This window comes from Peromyscus eremicus, chromosome 5 (assembly GCF_949786415.1).
Source record: "Peromyscus eremicus chromosome 5, PerEre_H2_v1, whole genome shotgun sequence".
NCBI lineage: Eukaryota > Metazoa > Chordata > Mammalia > Rodentia > Cricetidae > Peromyscus > Peromyscus eremicus.
Window position 1 is genome coordinate 39,922,624 of NC_081420.1, and position 17,105 is coordinate 39,939,728.

Here is a 17,105-nt window from a genome sequence, read left to right on the forward strand (position 1 = left end):
GTCTTTTCTCTTCATCTCCAATGAACTGAGTTGCAGAAGATTAGTGTGTTGTCTAAAAGGAAAATGCAAGTGTCACCTGAGTAAGTGTTAATTCTGAAATTCGCCAGAACAACCAGTTCCACCATTTTGGCCAACTTTAAGCAAGCTTTTACTAAAATTTTAAGTACTGACCAAGATGATTAACTCAAAAAAATCGGTAGCCCTCCTATATACAAATGAAAAAGAGGCTGAGAAAGAAATCAGAGAAACATCACCCTTCACAATAGCCACAAATAATATAAAATACCTTGGGGTAACTCTAACTAAGCAAGTGAAAGACCTGTATGATAAGAACTTTAAGTCTCTGAAGAAAGAAATTGAAGAAGATATCGAAAATAGAAGGATCTCCCATGCTCATGGATAGGTAGAATCAACATAGTAAAAATGGCAATCTTACCAAAAGCAATATACAGATTCAATGCAATCCCCATCAAAATCCCAACACAATTCTTCACAGACTTGGAAAGAATAATACTTAACTTTATATGGAAAAACAAAAAACCTAGAATAGCTAAAAGAATCCTGTATGATAAAGCAACCTCTGGAGGCATCATGATCTGTGACCTCAAGCTCTACTATAGAGCTATTGTAATAAAAACAGCTTGGTAATGGCATAAAAACTGACATGTGGACCAATGGAATCAAATTGAAGATCCTGACATTAATCCACACACCTATGAACATATGATTTTCGACAAAGAAGCCAAAACTGTACCATGGAAAAAAGACAGTATCTTCAACAAATGGTGCTGGCATAACTGGATGTCAACATGTAAAAGATTACAAATAGATCCATATCTGTCGCCATGCACAAAACTTAAGTCCAAGTGGATCAAAGACCTCAACATAAATTCAGTTACTCTGAACCTGATAGAAGAGAAAGTAGGAAGTAGTTTTGAATGCATTGGCACTGGAGATCACATCCTAAATATAGCACCAGTAGCACAGACACTGAGAGAAACAGTTAATAAATGGGACCTCTTGGAACTGAGAAGGTTTGTAGGGCAAAAGACATGGTCAATAAGACAAAAAGATAGCCTACAGAATGGGAAAAGACCTTCACCAACCCCACATCTGACAGAGGGCTGATCTCCAAAGTATATAAAGAACTCAAGAAACTAGACATCAAAATATTGAACAATTCAATTAAAAAATGGGCTAAAGAGCTAAACAGGGATTTCTCAAAAAAAAGCATCTCAAATGGCTGAAAGGCATTTAAGAAATTGCTCAACATCCTTAGTCATCAGGGAAATGCAAATCAAAACAACTCTGAGATACCATCTTACACCTGTCAGAATTGCTAAGATCAAAAACACTGAAGACAGTTTATGTTGGAGAGGATGTGGAGCAAGGAGAACACTCCTCCACTGTTGGTGGGAATGCAAACTTGTACAGCCACTCAGGAAATTAGTCTGGTGGTTTCTCAGAAAATTGGGAATAAGTCTTCCTCAAGACCCAGTTATACCACTCTTGGGCATATACCCAAGGAATACTCAATCTTACCACAAGGACACATGCTCAATTATGTTCATATTAGCAATATTCATAATAGCAAGAAACTGGAAACAACCTAGATGCCTGTCAACTGAAGAATGGATAAAGAAAATATGGCACATATACACAATGGAGTACTGCTCAGCAGTAAAAAACAAAGATATCATGAAATTTGCAAGCAAGCAGATAGAACTAGAAAATATCATCTTGAGTGAGGTAACCCAGACTCAGAAGGACAAACATAGTATGTACTCACTCATAAGTGGATACTAAATGTGAGGGAAGGGATGGCCAGACTGCAACCCACAACTCCAGAGAGGCTAGCTAACAGGAAAAGACCCTACGAGGGACACATGGATGACCCTGTGAAGGAGAAGTGGATGAGATTTACATGAGTGGACTGGGTGTGGGGGAAGTGGCAGAGGGCGAGGAGTGGGGGAAGAGAACATAGGGAAATGAGAAGGTCAAGCTGGAACAGGGACAGAGTGGGAGGGCAGGGAGGAAGATATCATGATAGATGAGGACATTATGGGAATAGAAGAGGCAGGGTGCTAGGGAGGCTCTCAGGAATCCACAAGGTTGACCCCACCTTGGTCTGCTGGCAGTGGTCCAGAGGGTGCCTGGACCAGTCTGTTCTGGTGACCAGCCTAGCAAATAACCTAGCTGTCATCATAGAGCCTTTGTCCAGTGACTGGTGGAGGCAGATACAGAGATCCACGGCCAGGCACCAGACTTAGCTCCAGGAATCTAATTGATGAGAGAGAAGAGAGATACTGCAGGTGAGGGACGTTGAGATCATGATGGGAGGACGTGCAGAGATGACCGGCCGCACTAGTGGAAGCCCATGAACTGTGGACTGGTGGCTGTGGAGTCCCCATGGGACTGGACTAGGCCTTCTGGATACAGAAGACGGTTGTTTGGCTCGAACTGTTTGGGGAGCACCCAGGCAGGAGGATTGAGATCTGTCCCTGGTCTATGAGCAGGCTTGTGGAATCCGGTGCCTGTGGTATGACACCTTGCACAGTCTTGGTGCAGTGGGAAGGAACTTGGACCTGCCTAGGCTCAGTGTGCTGGGCTCTGCTGACTCCCTATGAGAGACCCCGATTTGGGGGATGTGGGGATGTGGGGTGGCTTGGGAAAGAGGGCTAGGGGATGCAAGGAGGGAGGGGGATCTGTGGATAGTATGCGGAGTGAGTAGAAAATTTCTTAATAAAGAAAAATGAAAAAATTAAATAAAATTTTAAGTACTGACCAAGACGGAATTTGATCATGATCACCACCTGGAAACTTTCCAGTTATGTGGCCTGGAGACTCTTGTTGATAGGGTTTATATGGATAAAACCCATAGGCCATCATGTAAGTGTTACAATTCTGGAGGGAAAGGTATCCTGACCATCAGAAGCCAGGCTATCCCTGTAAGTGTTACAGCTCTAAACAGAAAGGTATCCTGACCATCAAAAGCCAGGCTATCCCTATAGCTCTGAAGGAAAAAGTATCCTGGTGGTCAGAAACCATGTGATACTTACAGCTCTGTTCTGGTGGGGGGATGGTTTCCCTGCAGGAACGTAGCAGTTCTGCTCCTCTGGGAAAGCTATTACTTCCTTGCTCCTCTCTGCTAAGAAAGTTTCCCTGCAGAGAGCAGTTACTTCTCTGCTGCACTCCGCTAAGGGAGTTTCCCCACAGAAATGTAGCAGTTCTGTTGCTGCTCAGGTGAAAGGTGTTACTTCTCAGCCCCTCTCTACTCTGGTGAAAGGTCTTCACCTGAACCTCACTCAAGAGATTTATTGGGAGGGAGGAATCCAGGAGGATGGCTGCCTCCGCCAGAGTAGAAAAAGGCAGCTCTCAACTGCACAGGTATAGTGCATACACAGGACGTCTTAGGGATGGAGGTTTTCCAGGGTGAAGATTTTTCAGGGTGGGAATTGGTCAGATTTCAATCCCTGAGCTTGGACAAACTCAGAGATTGACTGGATTTCATGCTCAGGGATTGATTGGTTTTCATGCTCAGGGATTGATTGGTTTTCATGCTCAGGGATTAGTTTGTTTTCGTTCTCAGGAATTCGTTGGTTTTCATACTGAGTTGGTCAGGGGTAGAGTGTATGTCTTTGGCACTGGTTTCAGGTCCAAAGTGTGTTTCTTTCTCTGGCCCTTGTTAACCTTTTGGCTCTGTTTTTAGGGCCAATTAAATGGCTCTGGTTTCAGGGTCAAGATGAATTTCTTTCAGGACCAAAGTATGTTTCTTTGACTCTGGTCTTAGTGTCCAGGGTGTGATTCTTTGGCTGGCACTTTTTAAATTTTTGCCTCTCGTTTCAGGGTCAGGATGTATTTCTTTGGCTGGCCCTTTTACCCTACATTCCGTACTTCCCATGAGGCTTTGTTGTTATTTTCCAAAAACTACAACTTCCAGAATCCCAGGAAGATACTTTGTCCTTGGGCAGGTGTTATCTTTCATGAACTACAACTTCCAGAATCCCAAGAAGTTACCTGGTCTTTGGACAAGTGGGTCTTACAGATTAATTTCAGGTCTAACATTTCCCGCTGAAGTTGTATCGTGAGTCAAATCTCTGACCCTATGATAGTACCAGTTTATAGTTAGATTTAATAACCATTAGTATAATAGTTCCCAAGCAGGAATTATCATTTAGTTATTGTATCAACAGTAATTAATAGAAATAGTAATAATAGTAATAGTAGAGCTAACAGTAATTAAAGAAAGCAGAAGAGCCAAAGGCCTTGTGATGGATACTATCTCTTTGTTCTACATAGAGCAGGTCAAGTGTCCTATCATATTGTAGAAACATTTTAGTTAATCTACTGCTGATAAATCTGAGCTTTTTTTTTTTTTTTTTTTTTTTTTTTTTTTTTTTTTTTTGCTATATCAATTGGCATTAGCGGAAGCCATTTTGTCCCCTATGTCAAGGAGTTTTCTTTAGACTTAGCATTTTTTTCAACCTGTCATGAAGGCAGGGATGATGTACTCTTTTCTGTGGCTGCTCCCAGCTGAATTAGGGCATTGGTTGTCAGGCCCCAGGAATGTTGAGCAATGGGGCATTTATCAGAAGCATCTGATTAGCTGAATCCGGTGAATGGATAGAGAGCAATCAATTGGCTGGACTGGTCCATATCAGTTTTAGAAAGTCAATGGCTTACAGTCTTTTGGAGAAGGTTGTAGTCAGTTGCTATTCCCTGGATGATGTGTCAGTTAAGGGGAAATCTGCCGAGAAAGATATAGACTAGGGGCAGAAGTTAAAATATAGGAACTTAAAGGAAAATATTACATTTGGAACTTTTAGGTCCATAGTCCTAGTAATTGGGGAAGGGGGAGTCCCAAGACCAGGAGAGAGAGAGAGAGAGAGAGAGAGAGAGAGAGAGAGAGAGAGAGAGAGAGAGAGAGAGAATCCTCCGGAACAGACAGGTGGGGAAATTTAGGCTGCACTTACCTGGAGTCCTTTTGATCTGTGAAAGGTGGATCCAAGCCTTATGATTTCTTGACTCCTTGAAGCTTACATGAATTTTAGTTTACCAGAGGAGATAAAAGTTTTAGATATATTAACATTACTCTTACACTGACATCAATATTGTAGAAAAAAGGCAGTTAACAGGCCTCTGTAAAACAGGTAGAACAGATTTACATCTTGGTATCTTAGCAAAGGCTATGGCTTTTGGTAAAAAGCATGAACATTGATTCCTATGTCTAGAGAGCCCGATACATATTTTAGCCCAATGAAAAGCACTTTTAAGTCTGTGTTTAGAAGATGGCTGACAGAAATTTAAAATCTTGAGGTTGTGATTGAAAAGTAAGCAGTCAATGGTCTACCAATTTACCAGAACTCTATTTGTCCAGCTCAAGCTATTCCAGGCCACTTGAGTGCAATCCACCTGGTGGTCAGATGTTTTCCTTGCTCTAAGGCCCCTCCCCCTTCTCAGGACCTGAACCTGAGCCAAAGCTGGACCCCAACACTCCTCCTCTTCTGCGGGGCTCCCTGAGCTCTGCCTGACATTTGGTTATGGTCTCTGCATTGACCTCAGGGCACAACGGTAGTGCCTCTGACTCCAGGAAAGTAGTTTCAAAAATGGACTTCACAGGGAGGACCAGTGGGAGGGGAAAGAAGGAGAAGGAAAGGCAGTAAGGACGAACACAGGAAAACACAATGACATGTGCATGCAAATGTCACAATGGTTCCCGTTGTTTCACACAGTAACAGAAGAAAAGCAGCAGCAGCAACAGAAAAAAACAAAACAAAACACACACACACACACACCAAAAACAAAAACAAAAACAAAAAACAGGGTGGCTTTGCATTCTGATAGGGGGATAATGTCCCATCTGGATTGGCTTCCAAATCAGCTGGGCAGGGAAGTGAATCTATCAGGCCCAGTTTTCTCAAGTTAAAACATAGGGTTATTGCTCCTTGATTCTCTGTACTGGGGTGAGATCATCTTGAGTTATAGCAACTCAAGTCTGACAAGTTTGTGACTTTTTTTAAATCTTTTGTTGTTGCTGCTGTTATGAGATGCCTGGGTCTCTCCTAGACTGGCCTTGACCTCACAGAGATCCACCTGCCTCTGCCTGTCTGGTGCTTTGATTAAAGGTGTGTGCTACCATGCCAGGCTTACTTTTCCATCTTTGTAGTTCTTAACAGTCCTCGCCACGGTCTAGGAACACAGTGAAGATACTGACTTACTAGTTCAGTACAACATCTCGTGTCAGGATGGAGACTTTCAGGACGGATTCACAAAAGAAACCTTCACGGTGAACAGCAGCAGCCTGGAGAGTTAGCCGGCAGACTAGAACAGACAAAGGTGCTGAGACAGGAACTGTAGAAATTCACCAAAAATGAAATGGATGGACTAAATTTACATCACTGACATCCTTGTAAGGCAAGTGAACTTTGAGGTTAAAGAAAAATGGACATTTTCTACAGAAATTTGAAAAGTTTCTATTTATTTTCAGTTATTGGAAGAAAGGAGGAAACATTAGACAAAGATTCACCACTAACTCTCTCAAGGTGGCAGAACCTGAGCACAGGGTAAGAAGCACCCCTGCATCCTGGCGTCATGTGTCCTAGAAATGGCCCCAGTTATTTCAAGTGTCAGCAGAAGACTGAAGATGACCAGGCTCAGCCTCTCCCTCTACTCCTCAGCTCAGTCAGAGAGTCTCATGCATGTCTTTAAGTAAAACCCTGCCTGGCATGTGAGATTAAAAGAAACTATGATGTCTACTCACCACGGGGATGGGTGTAGACAGGCTCCAGGTCCTTCTGGCAAATGAGCCTTCCCGGGTCATATTTGTACCTTCAGTGTGTGTACAGCACTTGTCACCATGAAGTATCCTCAAGACACTAACACATCGTGCTGTAGAGAAAAGGGAGCCCTCTGCAGAACCTGGTCCCTAAAGCATGGCTTTCCCTTTCCCTCCTCAATTACATTTGTTTGCCTCAAAAGTTACCCCTGCATTAATGAGGTTTTCATTAAATCATAGAAACATGTGAAGTGAGAAAGTGAACAACAGCAAGGTTTCCATGTCTAGAGTTCCCCCATGTTCCTGATCCCTTCTTTGCCTTTCTAAACTAAGTCTACGAATCAGAATAGAGACCTGCCTCTGGTACAGAGAGAAGTCAGTTCTCTTTCTCAAGCCCTTTGTTGTGTGGAGGACATAATAGATGACATCTGTCACTTTACACTCTATTTTCTGAGCACATCCCAACCACACACCTGAGCAGAACAAGGTGTCTTTGCTTCATCTGCACACGTTCTAGATCACCATAGTCTGCCATAAGCAATGGTTTTACTCCTTCTTCCTTAAATAAATGATATCCTCAACCAGATGGACCTTCCTTTTCCAACTCAAATTCTGTCCTAACACCACTGTATCCCTGTAAACAAAGGCACTCCTGATATCCAATGCAGGATAAACACACTTGGCTGTAATTGAAGAAAAGTCCTTTATCATCTTCATTTATACTTTTCAATGGGAAATTGAATCTTGGATGGATCAAAGGTCCTATCACATTTTCAAGGGTAAATACAAATATAAAAATGAAAATCCTAATTCTCCCTGAAGCAAAAGGTCATGATTAATCTCAACTTCTTCTTTTAAAACGTTTTCTTCATACATTATGTATATTTTTTCTCTTACCCATTTGATATGTTTGCAAAGTTTTGATTTAATCAAGACAATAACCCTCCATTCTCTTAATGAACCTAGAATCAATCCTAGGGAAGATCCCAGTGTTTGTAAGACAAGTATATATTTTTGTCATTGGTGCCAAGAAAAAATATAGACTTTATTCTCTACAACTTGACTTTCTGAAGCATTTTTGTCATGAAGAGATTGACTGCAGAGAGAGACACAGGTTTTTTTACTTTTTTATTTTTTGACCAGTGGAGAGGGGCATTTACTGGGACTTGGAGACACAAAATGCAGGCCTGTGCTTCTGCTCTTGACTGTCAAAATATGTGATTGCGAGGCATCTTTTAGGATGAGTCCCCAAAAGGGCACCAGAGAGCCAAGAAATGCTTCAAACCAATTCTTCTGTGTCTGCCTTGAGGATCAGGATTTCCTGGATTAAACCATACTTTGCACAGTGCTGTAATATTCCATCTGGAGTCTCTGAGGCATTTCTCTTGCTAGAAGTCCTACAGAAGGGAGAGGATTCCCCCTTTACACACCATTTTGCCTTGAACCAGATGCTAGAGTCCATGTTATGTCATTACAGATCTAAAACTGAGTATTTCTGAATTCATCCACCTCTCATGGTCTACTCTTTACTATAACACAGCAGTGCCTTTCCCTACCGCACAGTTCTCCTTGCAGTAAGAGCATCTGATGTTTTATTTCAGTCTTGTGGAGACTCCAGCCAGAGCTGAGTGTTCCTAACCTGCCATCCTCCGCCATCACTGCTGCTGTCTGTCATAACCAGCAAAGCCTTTGCTGTCATAGTGTCACACGGAGATGGCATTCCACCCAACACACTGGGAAGCAATGGAAACAGAGGCAGTGCTTCCTTGGAAATTGCACAGTTCTTTTTCTAAGGATGCTTTCCTGGCATTAGCATTTGAGAAACAATCAACATTTGGGGTTCCTTTAGTGACATGTGTCTTAGTTAGGGTTTCTATTGCTGTGACAAAACACCATGACCAACAAGCAAGTTGGAGGAAAGGGTTTATTAGGCTTTGGCATTGCTGTTCCTCACTGAAGAAAGTCAGGACAGGAACAGAAACAGGGCTGGACCTTGGAAGCAGGAGCTGCAGAAACCATGGAGGGGAGCTGCTTACTGGCTGGCTTCCCATCACTTGCTCAGCCCACCTTATAGAACCCAGGACCAGTAGCCCAGGGATGGCACCATCCACCATGGGCTGGACCCTCCCCCATTAATCACTAAATGAGAAAATGTCTTACAACTGGATCTCATCCTGGCATTTCCTCAGCTAAATCCAATCTCTCTCTCTCTCTGTCTCTCTCTGTCTCTCTCTGGCTCTGTCTCTCTCTGTCTCTCTGTCTCTCTCTGTCTCTCTCTGTCTCTCTCTCTCTCTCTCTGTCTCTCTGTCTCTCTCTCTCTGTCTCTCTCTCTCTCTCTCTCTCTCTGTCTCTCTCTCTGTCTCTCTCTCTGTCTCTCTCTGCCCCGCTTGCTGGTCATGATTTCAGCTACTACTCCAGCTCCATGCTTGCCTCCATGTCACCATATCCCCTGCCGTGGTGGTCATGGACTCACCCTATGAAACTGTAAGCAAGCCCCCAATTCAATACCTTCCATCATAAGTTGTCTTAGTCATGGTGCCTTATCACAGCAGTAGAACAGTGTTTAAGAAACCTTGAAACTGCTTTCTTCACAAAACTCTGAAGCAGGCCTTGGATTCCTTGCCATTGTAAACTAAAGGAGACCCTAACAAGAGATAGATGAAGTGATTAATAAAATGACCCTCATCCAGGAATCAGCGATTAGCCGTGACTCAGTACTTGATCATCTTCTATTATCAGTGTTACTATACTTTGCAGACATTCAGAAATTGACCCCTTGGGATCAGGAATGTTTCTTTCCAATCAGTTCCTGGATTCAGTGTAACGGGAGGTGAGAGGAAACTGGAACCAAGTCTGAGAAAGCAGCACCCTCAGGACACTGCTCATCCTCACTTCCCACCTCATCGCCCACAGACTCTGTAATTCAATCATAATGATTTGTGACTCAGCAAATGACGGAGAACCAGGGAGAGGGCTGGCCTCAGGGATGGAGATGTGAAGAAGGAACCCTTTTCCCCTGGTGAACCAAACTCCTGACAGCAGGTAGAGCTGCTGTGAACACAGGGAGTGGGGATGATAAACAGGGCCTGGCTGGTGCAGTGAGGACACCCACTGAGCCCTGCACACACTGCCCAGGTGAGTGCTCCTCTGTCACTGTAGACTGAGGCTGCCTTGGACTTTGGAAGGGACACTGTGAGGCAGGGTGACTTTAGGTGTGAATAAAGAGGGTCTCAGTTCATCTGTCACTATCACTTCTCTGTGATAGTGACAGTTTATCTCTTTCCACCTGTCATCCAGAACCTTGGTTAGGGAGAGTTTGCAGCAGTCCGTGGTGCAGGGCAGCAGAGCTGCTCATCCCATGGGCCCGGCAGAGACAGGACACAGGGGTCTGGGGGCACTTCAGTCTGGATGTGGGGAAGGACTCATTTCAGTCTGGATGTGGGGAAGTACTGTTCTGCTCCAAGAATACCACCAGCATGTCCTCTGCCTACAGATGACTAATTTTCTCTACAGAACTCGTCCAGGATGGAAGCAGCATGAAGGATTCTCTTTCTGATATTTTCTTGCCTTTTATTGAATAAATCAGTCAAACTACTACAAGCTTTAAATTGCTTTATTTTTCTTTATACTTCAAAGGTAAAAAAGATACTTAGTAATTTTCTAAACAAATTGAAGAGAGAACAGAGGAAAGTGCTCCTTGTTGGACCAGAGATAATTATTTTATTTTTCAACTTCTGTCCACCCTGACATATGTAGTGTACAACTGAGTTTCTGTGCACCTGGATTTCCCCGTTCAATGGAGAGGGTGGAAATCCTGGTTTCCTCAAGAGCTGTCGTTTCATTCACAGCAGAAGCATTTCTGATTTCTATTATATGGCAGCTTCACCCACATGTGTAGAGACACCACCACACAGGGCACAGAGAGAGATGAGTAAACTCAAACTCATCTCCCAAGGAAGCCCAGTGGTGCTTTCTCCTCAAGAACAAGATGATGATGCCATCATTTCTACAGTCAGCATACACCCACATTTATTTACATCATTCTGTATTTGGGATAGGAAGGGCTCCTGGGCACTAGAATGCAAAGTACACAGAAGAACCACTCTTGGACACACTTGAGTTTTAGAAGTATCCTTGAAGTTTTATAACAAGTAAGCATTGATTTTGGAATGAGGTTGAGGTTGGAGAGGCATTTATATTTCAAGTCTCATATGATATTTAAAGTGCAGGAATGAAACAATCAATTACAGTGAACACCTTAACTACCAACGGGCACAGGGAGAACAAGGGACCCTAAACTCATCCTGGTCCATGTTTGGAATTTGCTCAATAAGCAGAATCCCCAGCGCTGAGCATCATTTATTCTAATTCTGTCTAAGGAAGGATTTAAGAAAGAGAAGCAGGTGACTTAGTCTGTGTGTCAGAAGCCGGTCCCCTGCCAGATCACAGCTTGTCTCTTTGGGAAAGTGAAAAACAGTCTGGAGATGTGGGGAGCTCAATAAAAAAAAAAAAAAAACTCAGTTAGTTGTTCGTTTTCTCATCTCACATCCTTCCTCTTAAAATAATTAAACCCTAATTAAGCTTGAAATAACTTCTGAGAAAAGCAGATGTAGTAATTGTGGAGAGAGGGGAAGCTGTACTTCAGGGACTGGTGCCCTGCAGAGAGGCCTTCCTCCCCCTGACACTGTGACAACATGAAACTTGAAGTCTGCACTTCCTGATGGCAGCCAAGAGCCCCACAAATCCTGGCAGTACAAATAGGACCTGGCAAATGTCACTTCCCAGAGCTGCTCCTGAGGCTGTCTGCACCACAGAGGTCCAGGTGAGTTCATGGAGGTAAGATCTTCGATCCCCTCAGCTGTGCCATAGAGGGTTTCACTAAAGCAGAAGTCTCTCTCTTTGCCTAAGCCGGGGAGCAGCTGAGAGGCTCTGTGATCCTCGGGACCTCCACATTCTTTCTTCTGGCTGTGATGAGGCTGGTCCCTGGCTCCAGAGAGATCAAAGGAGGCTAGATCCTGGAGACACAGAAATGGAACAGAAATGTTGAGGCATTGCTATCCATCCTCAGGCTGGAGGATCATGACAGAGCTCTGACTGGGTCTTTACCTATGGTTATCTCCTTGCCTTTTTAAAAAGTAATCTATAAGATGTATAAAAATTTCAAGAGTGTATCAAAATATTCAGACAGGGACTGGAGAGATGACTTAGTGGTTAAAAGCACTTGCTGCTCTTCCACAGGACCTGGGTTTGTCCCAGCACTCACACGATATCTCACAACCATCTGAATCTATAGTTCTAGGAGATCTGATGTCTTCTTCTGGCCTCCACAGGCACCAGGCAAGCATGTAGTGCATATACATACATGCAGACAAAACACCCATACATATAAAATTGGTAAAAAATAAACTAAAACGAAAACAAAAATGTTGAGACAGGCAGAATAGAACACTCTTACTATATCAGCACAAGAGAAATGAATCAGAAAGATTACATGCTGAAGACCAGCCTGTTACATAGGAAGACCTTTGCTCAAAAAAAAAAAAAAAAAAAAAAAAAAGAAGAAGAAGAGAAAACCAAAACAAAATGTTGTTGTTTTTCAGTCTCCAGATTTACTATCAAAATGATTCTAACATGTTATTATAATTGTGCTTATAAAATTTGTACTTTTCAATTTTGGTCCATTTCCATATTTCAAATATTGGCAAATGTTTTCTTTACAATGTGTTGGTAGGTCCTAAACACACTTACGATAAACTGGAAGGGTTTTGTTAAAGTTTCTTGATTCTATCACATGATATTGTACACACTTGTAAGTCAATTTTAATCACTGTGTGCCTGGAAGGTGTGGAGAAGTATAAACCACTAGAGTAGCAGCTGCCATTACCATCTTGAGAATCCCTGCCGTAAAGGATCCAGGCTGTGAAGGAGTACATCCTGAAACAGATCGTCTTAATTTTATCCCAGTGCTGAGGAAAAGGAGCAATAATCTTATACTTATTGGCATGGAAGAAATTACTAATGCACCTCAAGGTTCTGGGGTTATACAGAATGTGGTATTCTTTGTCTCTGTAGACAGAAATCATGTTTCCTAAAACATTTCATAAGATAATCTAAGAGATGAGCCGTCTCTACTTCCCTGTGATACTTCATATGAAAAGATAAATCACTTTTGAGATGTCCCAGAAGCTGGCTTCAAACAGGATGCAGGGCTTTAAAGTTTGGAGAAAATAAAAGAGTGTTAGAAAGTAGAATCCCTGGTCCTTAAACAAATGGAAAACATTCAGTATTTTCCATCGGGATTAGAGGTGAAAGGATTGCAGAGATTTCTGCAGATTCCAGTCTCTAGGTACATAGTTAATGGTTATTCCAAATGTAGTAATGAATGTAGTGAAACTGATATGCCTGCTATTAATGTCTGGAGCATGTTTCATTATTTACAGACATATAGGATGGTATCCTGAATTCTAGCATGCAATAGCACAGGAGATAATTACCCATTTGTTAGAGGAGCAGTTCAAAGGTCATAACTGACATTACTAGAGTCATTAGACAACCTGAACCCACAAGGCTATGTTCACAAAGGTCACAGGTGATATCAAGACATAGATATTTAAAGCAATCCTGTGAGTTTAAGAGGGAGCAAAGGGAACAGGGGCATTCCAAGTACTCAGAACACACAAACCCATGGAGCCACTGAAATATCCAGATTCCTCTTAGTCTAGAAAAGATGCCCAAAGCTTACCATAAGTACCTGAGAAATGAGAACGAAGGATCACCTGAACATGAAGAATAACATCCTTCCAAGATCTAGAGTTCTGGAATCAGCTCAGACCGATGCAGAACGGAGCAGCCTGCCTGATAAACAGGTTGGAGAAGAATCAGGAGAAGCAGCTGCAAAGCAAACTGACAAACTGCTGCTCACAAGGCCCCACAGAGGCAAATGACACCGTGAACTCTGAGATGGGGATCCCTGCTACACAGTAGCCCCAACCTACGGTACTGTATGTAGAAAATACTGAGGAGTCGTAACTCAAAAACTTTCCTCATTTCATAGCGGCACATAATACTTCATTAATCCCCTTCTCCCATCCACCTCATCATCATCCCCTGGTCCAGAGACATTCCAAACTCTTTTAGATGCCCTGAGGTTGCTCATTGGGGGCCACAGATTCCCTGAAGACATCCACCGAGATCACAGCCCTCTGCTACCCACTCTCCTAGGAAGTGTCCCAGGATTCCTCTCAATGCCCTCCCTAGCTGCAACAGGGTAGTTATATGACTTTCTAACCCAGGACTCTTTTTCAGGATGTGTTTTGATGATTCAGCTTTAATTGTTGGACCCTATCTGGAAAGGTTATGTCAATATAAATTTTCACTGAAGACTATTTTTTTAAAAATCATAGTAATTTATATGGAGTGAAATCACAGAATAGATAATGTCAAAAAATTAAATGGAGAAATCCAGATTATAAAGCTTTGAAGTAAAATACAAACCTGGGAAAAGTTCTACTAATCCAGATGCAGACAAGAAAGGATTATCAACAAAGGAGGAGACAGTGTGCAAGGTGAAGGTACTAAGTCTGGGATATGTTACAGGTGTTGACCCAGCAGGGATTCCCAGTGTGTGTGAGGTGATGTGGAGAAGGCACACAGATTCAACATGAGCCTCAGGGCCTCAGGCTTTGGGAGTCAGGTAAGAAAATATGATGAAATAGAATGAGAAACAGAGGAAGAAATTTTGGTTGGAGAAACTGGAGCTCAATTCAGCTATGCTGAGAGTTAACTAGGATAACCCATGCACACAGACAGACACACACACCACACACACACACACACACACACACACACACACACACATACACACACTTGACCAAGTCAACTTGGCTAGTGCACAGCTCAAAAATCAAAATCTCCTTTAAACCTTTAGATTTTGAATAGCAGTTCCCAAACTCATCTGTCAGAGCACATACAATATCGCAGAGTGCACAGCAAGGGGAAAAGGAGGCATTTCAAGGACCTAATCTGCATACATTACCTGTGTTCATGGCTGCCTCCTGCACACTAGAAAATCCTATTATGCAAAATGTGTTTTTCAGATCCATGTTTAACATTACTGATGCTTTTTTGAAAAGGATTTACAGCCTTGAAACAAGTTTTTCTACCTAAGAAGGAAGAAATGGTTTTGAAGTTTATTAAGGAAATAGTTTTCCTCTTCACCACTGTGCTTGGCACTCTGGGAAACATTTCTGTTTCTGTGAATTATATGTTCAGTTGGTGGGGAGGCCCTGAGAAGAAACCCATACACCTTATTCTCATCCACTTGGCTTTTACAAACATCATAATCCTCCTTGCAAAAGGACTTCCAAACACAATAGCAGCTTTTGGTTTGAGAAACTTCCTAGATGACATAGGCTGTAAGATCCTCATTTACCTGGAGAGGGTGGCCCGTGGCCTCTCCATCTGCACCAGCAGTCTCCTCACTGTGGTCCAGGCCATCATCATCAGTCCCAGAGCATCTGGGTGGAGGAGGCTCAGACCAAAGTCTTCATGGCACATCCTTCCATTCTTTTCATTCTTTTGGATGCTCAATTCTTTAATAAGTATGAACCTAATCCACTCCATCACAAGTATAAACCTGAATATGTCACAGCTTAAGAATGACTACAACTATTGTTATTTTATGCTAGAAAGTCAGAAAACAAAGTGGATTGTTCTCCCTCTCATGGTCCTGAGAGATGCTGTGTTTCAGGGTGCCATGGGAGGGGCCAGTGGCTACATGGTATTTCTTCTCCACAAGCACCACCATCATGTCCTCTACCTTCAGAAGGCCAAGCTTCTCTACAGAACTCCCCCTGAGTTGAGAGCTGCTCAGAGTGTCCTCCTTCTGATGCTCTGTTTTCTTTTCTTCTATTGGACTGACTGTGCGTTTTCTCTATTTTTAAGTCTCTCCTCAGGGAACAATTCTATGATAATAATTATTCGGGAATTTCTGGTCCTTGGTTATGCAATCTTCAGCCCCCTTGTGCTGATTCACAGGGATGGACTTCCGGCTGAGTGTTGGCATGCTCAGTGGAAGAAATTGAGAAAATGTCCCTCTCATTTATCTGTTTAATAATCATAAAAGAAATCTCTGTTCTCTAATATTGTGGGTAAGAAAAATCCAACCAAAGCACTTTAAAGATGTTTTAATCATAGACAATAATCCCAGTGACTCACAGCCTTGACTTAAGAGAGATCTAAGCAAATCACAATGATACAGATATTTTCTCCAGCTAGGCACCCTGGAGAAGTACCTTTAACTGCAGATTATGGAAATGATTTTCTCAGCACTGTGAGTCCAAGAGTGGGATATGTGAAGACAAATTAGGTAAATTTTATAAAAAGAACTTGTCTATCTCTCTTTTAGCCAGGAACTTCTTATCTTAGGTCTATAGCCACAGGTAGATTTGTTCTTTGAGAATTTCATTGGGGGAAAATGTTATACATTATAGAATTGTTGTTTCCTAAACACAATAACCACAAAAAGCCTATTTTGGGCTGCTTGAAAGTAGCCACAGAAAGGATCTTATGGAATTGTGAAGAAATGGTGAAGAATCAAGACACCTTTATCTGGAATGACATATACTGTGAAATTTCAGTCAATAGAATCCATTGACACCAATCCCAGAACTGAAATGCATGAAAACATTTAATCGATGCATGAAAACAGTCTGCAGTAACATAGATTATAGACTGTATAACCAGGGAATGTATGCACAGTAAAGTGCCATTCTATATCCCTCTGTAATTGCTGCATTCATAAAAAATTGAATTCTTTTTTCAATATTTATAAATAAATGTGTTTGCAAGCAGACAGGGCCTGTTGGTAGCTGCCCCTTGTTGCACCCTGACTCTCCACAACACTATTCATCTCTCTGTCATGAAAGAACTGTATAAGGATCTGATTCTACTTTAATATAACTGACAATTTCTGCAATTGGATCCACACAATAAGGTGTTGGGTAGAGAATATGGGTCTAGCTATCAGATATTGGATGAGCCCATTATGAAAAATACTTATTGATAGTTAACTTATTATATTATCTTTGAACATAAAACTCTAGAATTTTTAGAGACAGATTTGTACACTATTTGAAAATAACATTTCTATCACCTATGGTGAGAGCCACTGTAAACACCTGGGTACATCATGGTTCTGCTTTACACTGGTAAATGCATATTTATTTTGTGTTTGGTTGCACCAAAAATGTTAGCAATTTCTGTTATAGTTTTATGCTATAGTTCCTTAAGTAGTTTGGCTTTCTAGTATAAATATTACCTTGCAGTGTGA

At 42.1% G+C, this 17,105-nt stretch overlaps 1 protein-coding gene across 1 annotated transcript; it reads left to right on the forward strand.

The window, feature by feature from the left end:
• The first annotated feature begins 14,951 nt into the window (after positions 1–14,951).
• LOC131911287 (vomeronasal type-1 receptor 4-like) lies at positions 14,952–15,887 on the forward strand. The gene has a single exon (XM_059263273.1). The coding sequence runs from the start codon at positions 14,952–14,954 to the stop codon at positions 15,885–15,887; it is 936 nt and encodes a 311-aa protein (XP_059119256.1).
• Positions 15,888–17,105: the final 1,218 nt, after the last annotated feature.

Bases quoted from the DNA above. Each gene is read 5' to 3' on its own strand.
- LOC131911287 (XM_059263273.1), top strand. From the start codon at position 14,952: ATGGTTTTGAAGTTTATTAAGGAAATAGTTTTCCTCTTCACCACTGTG.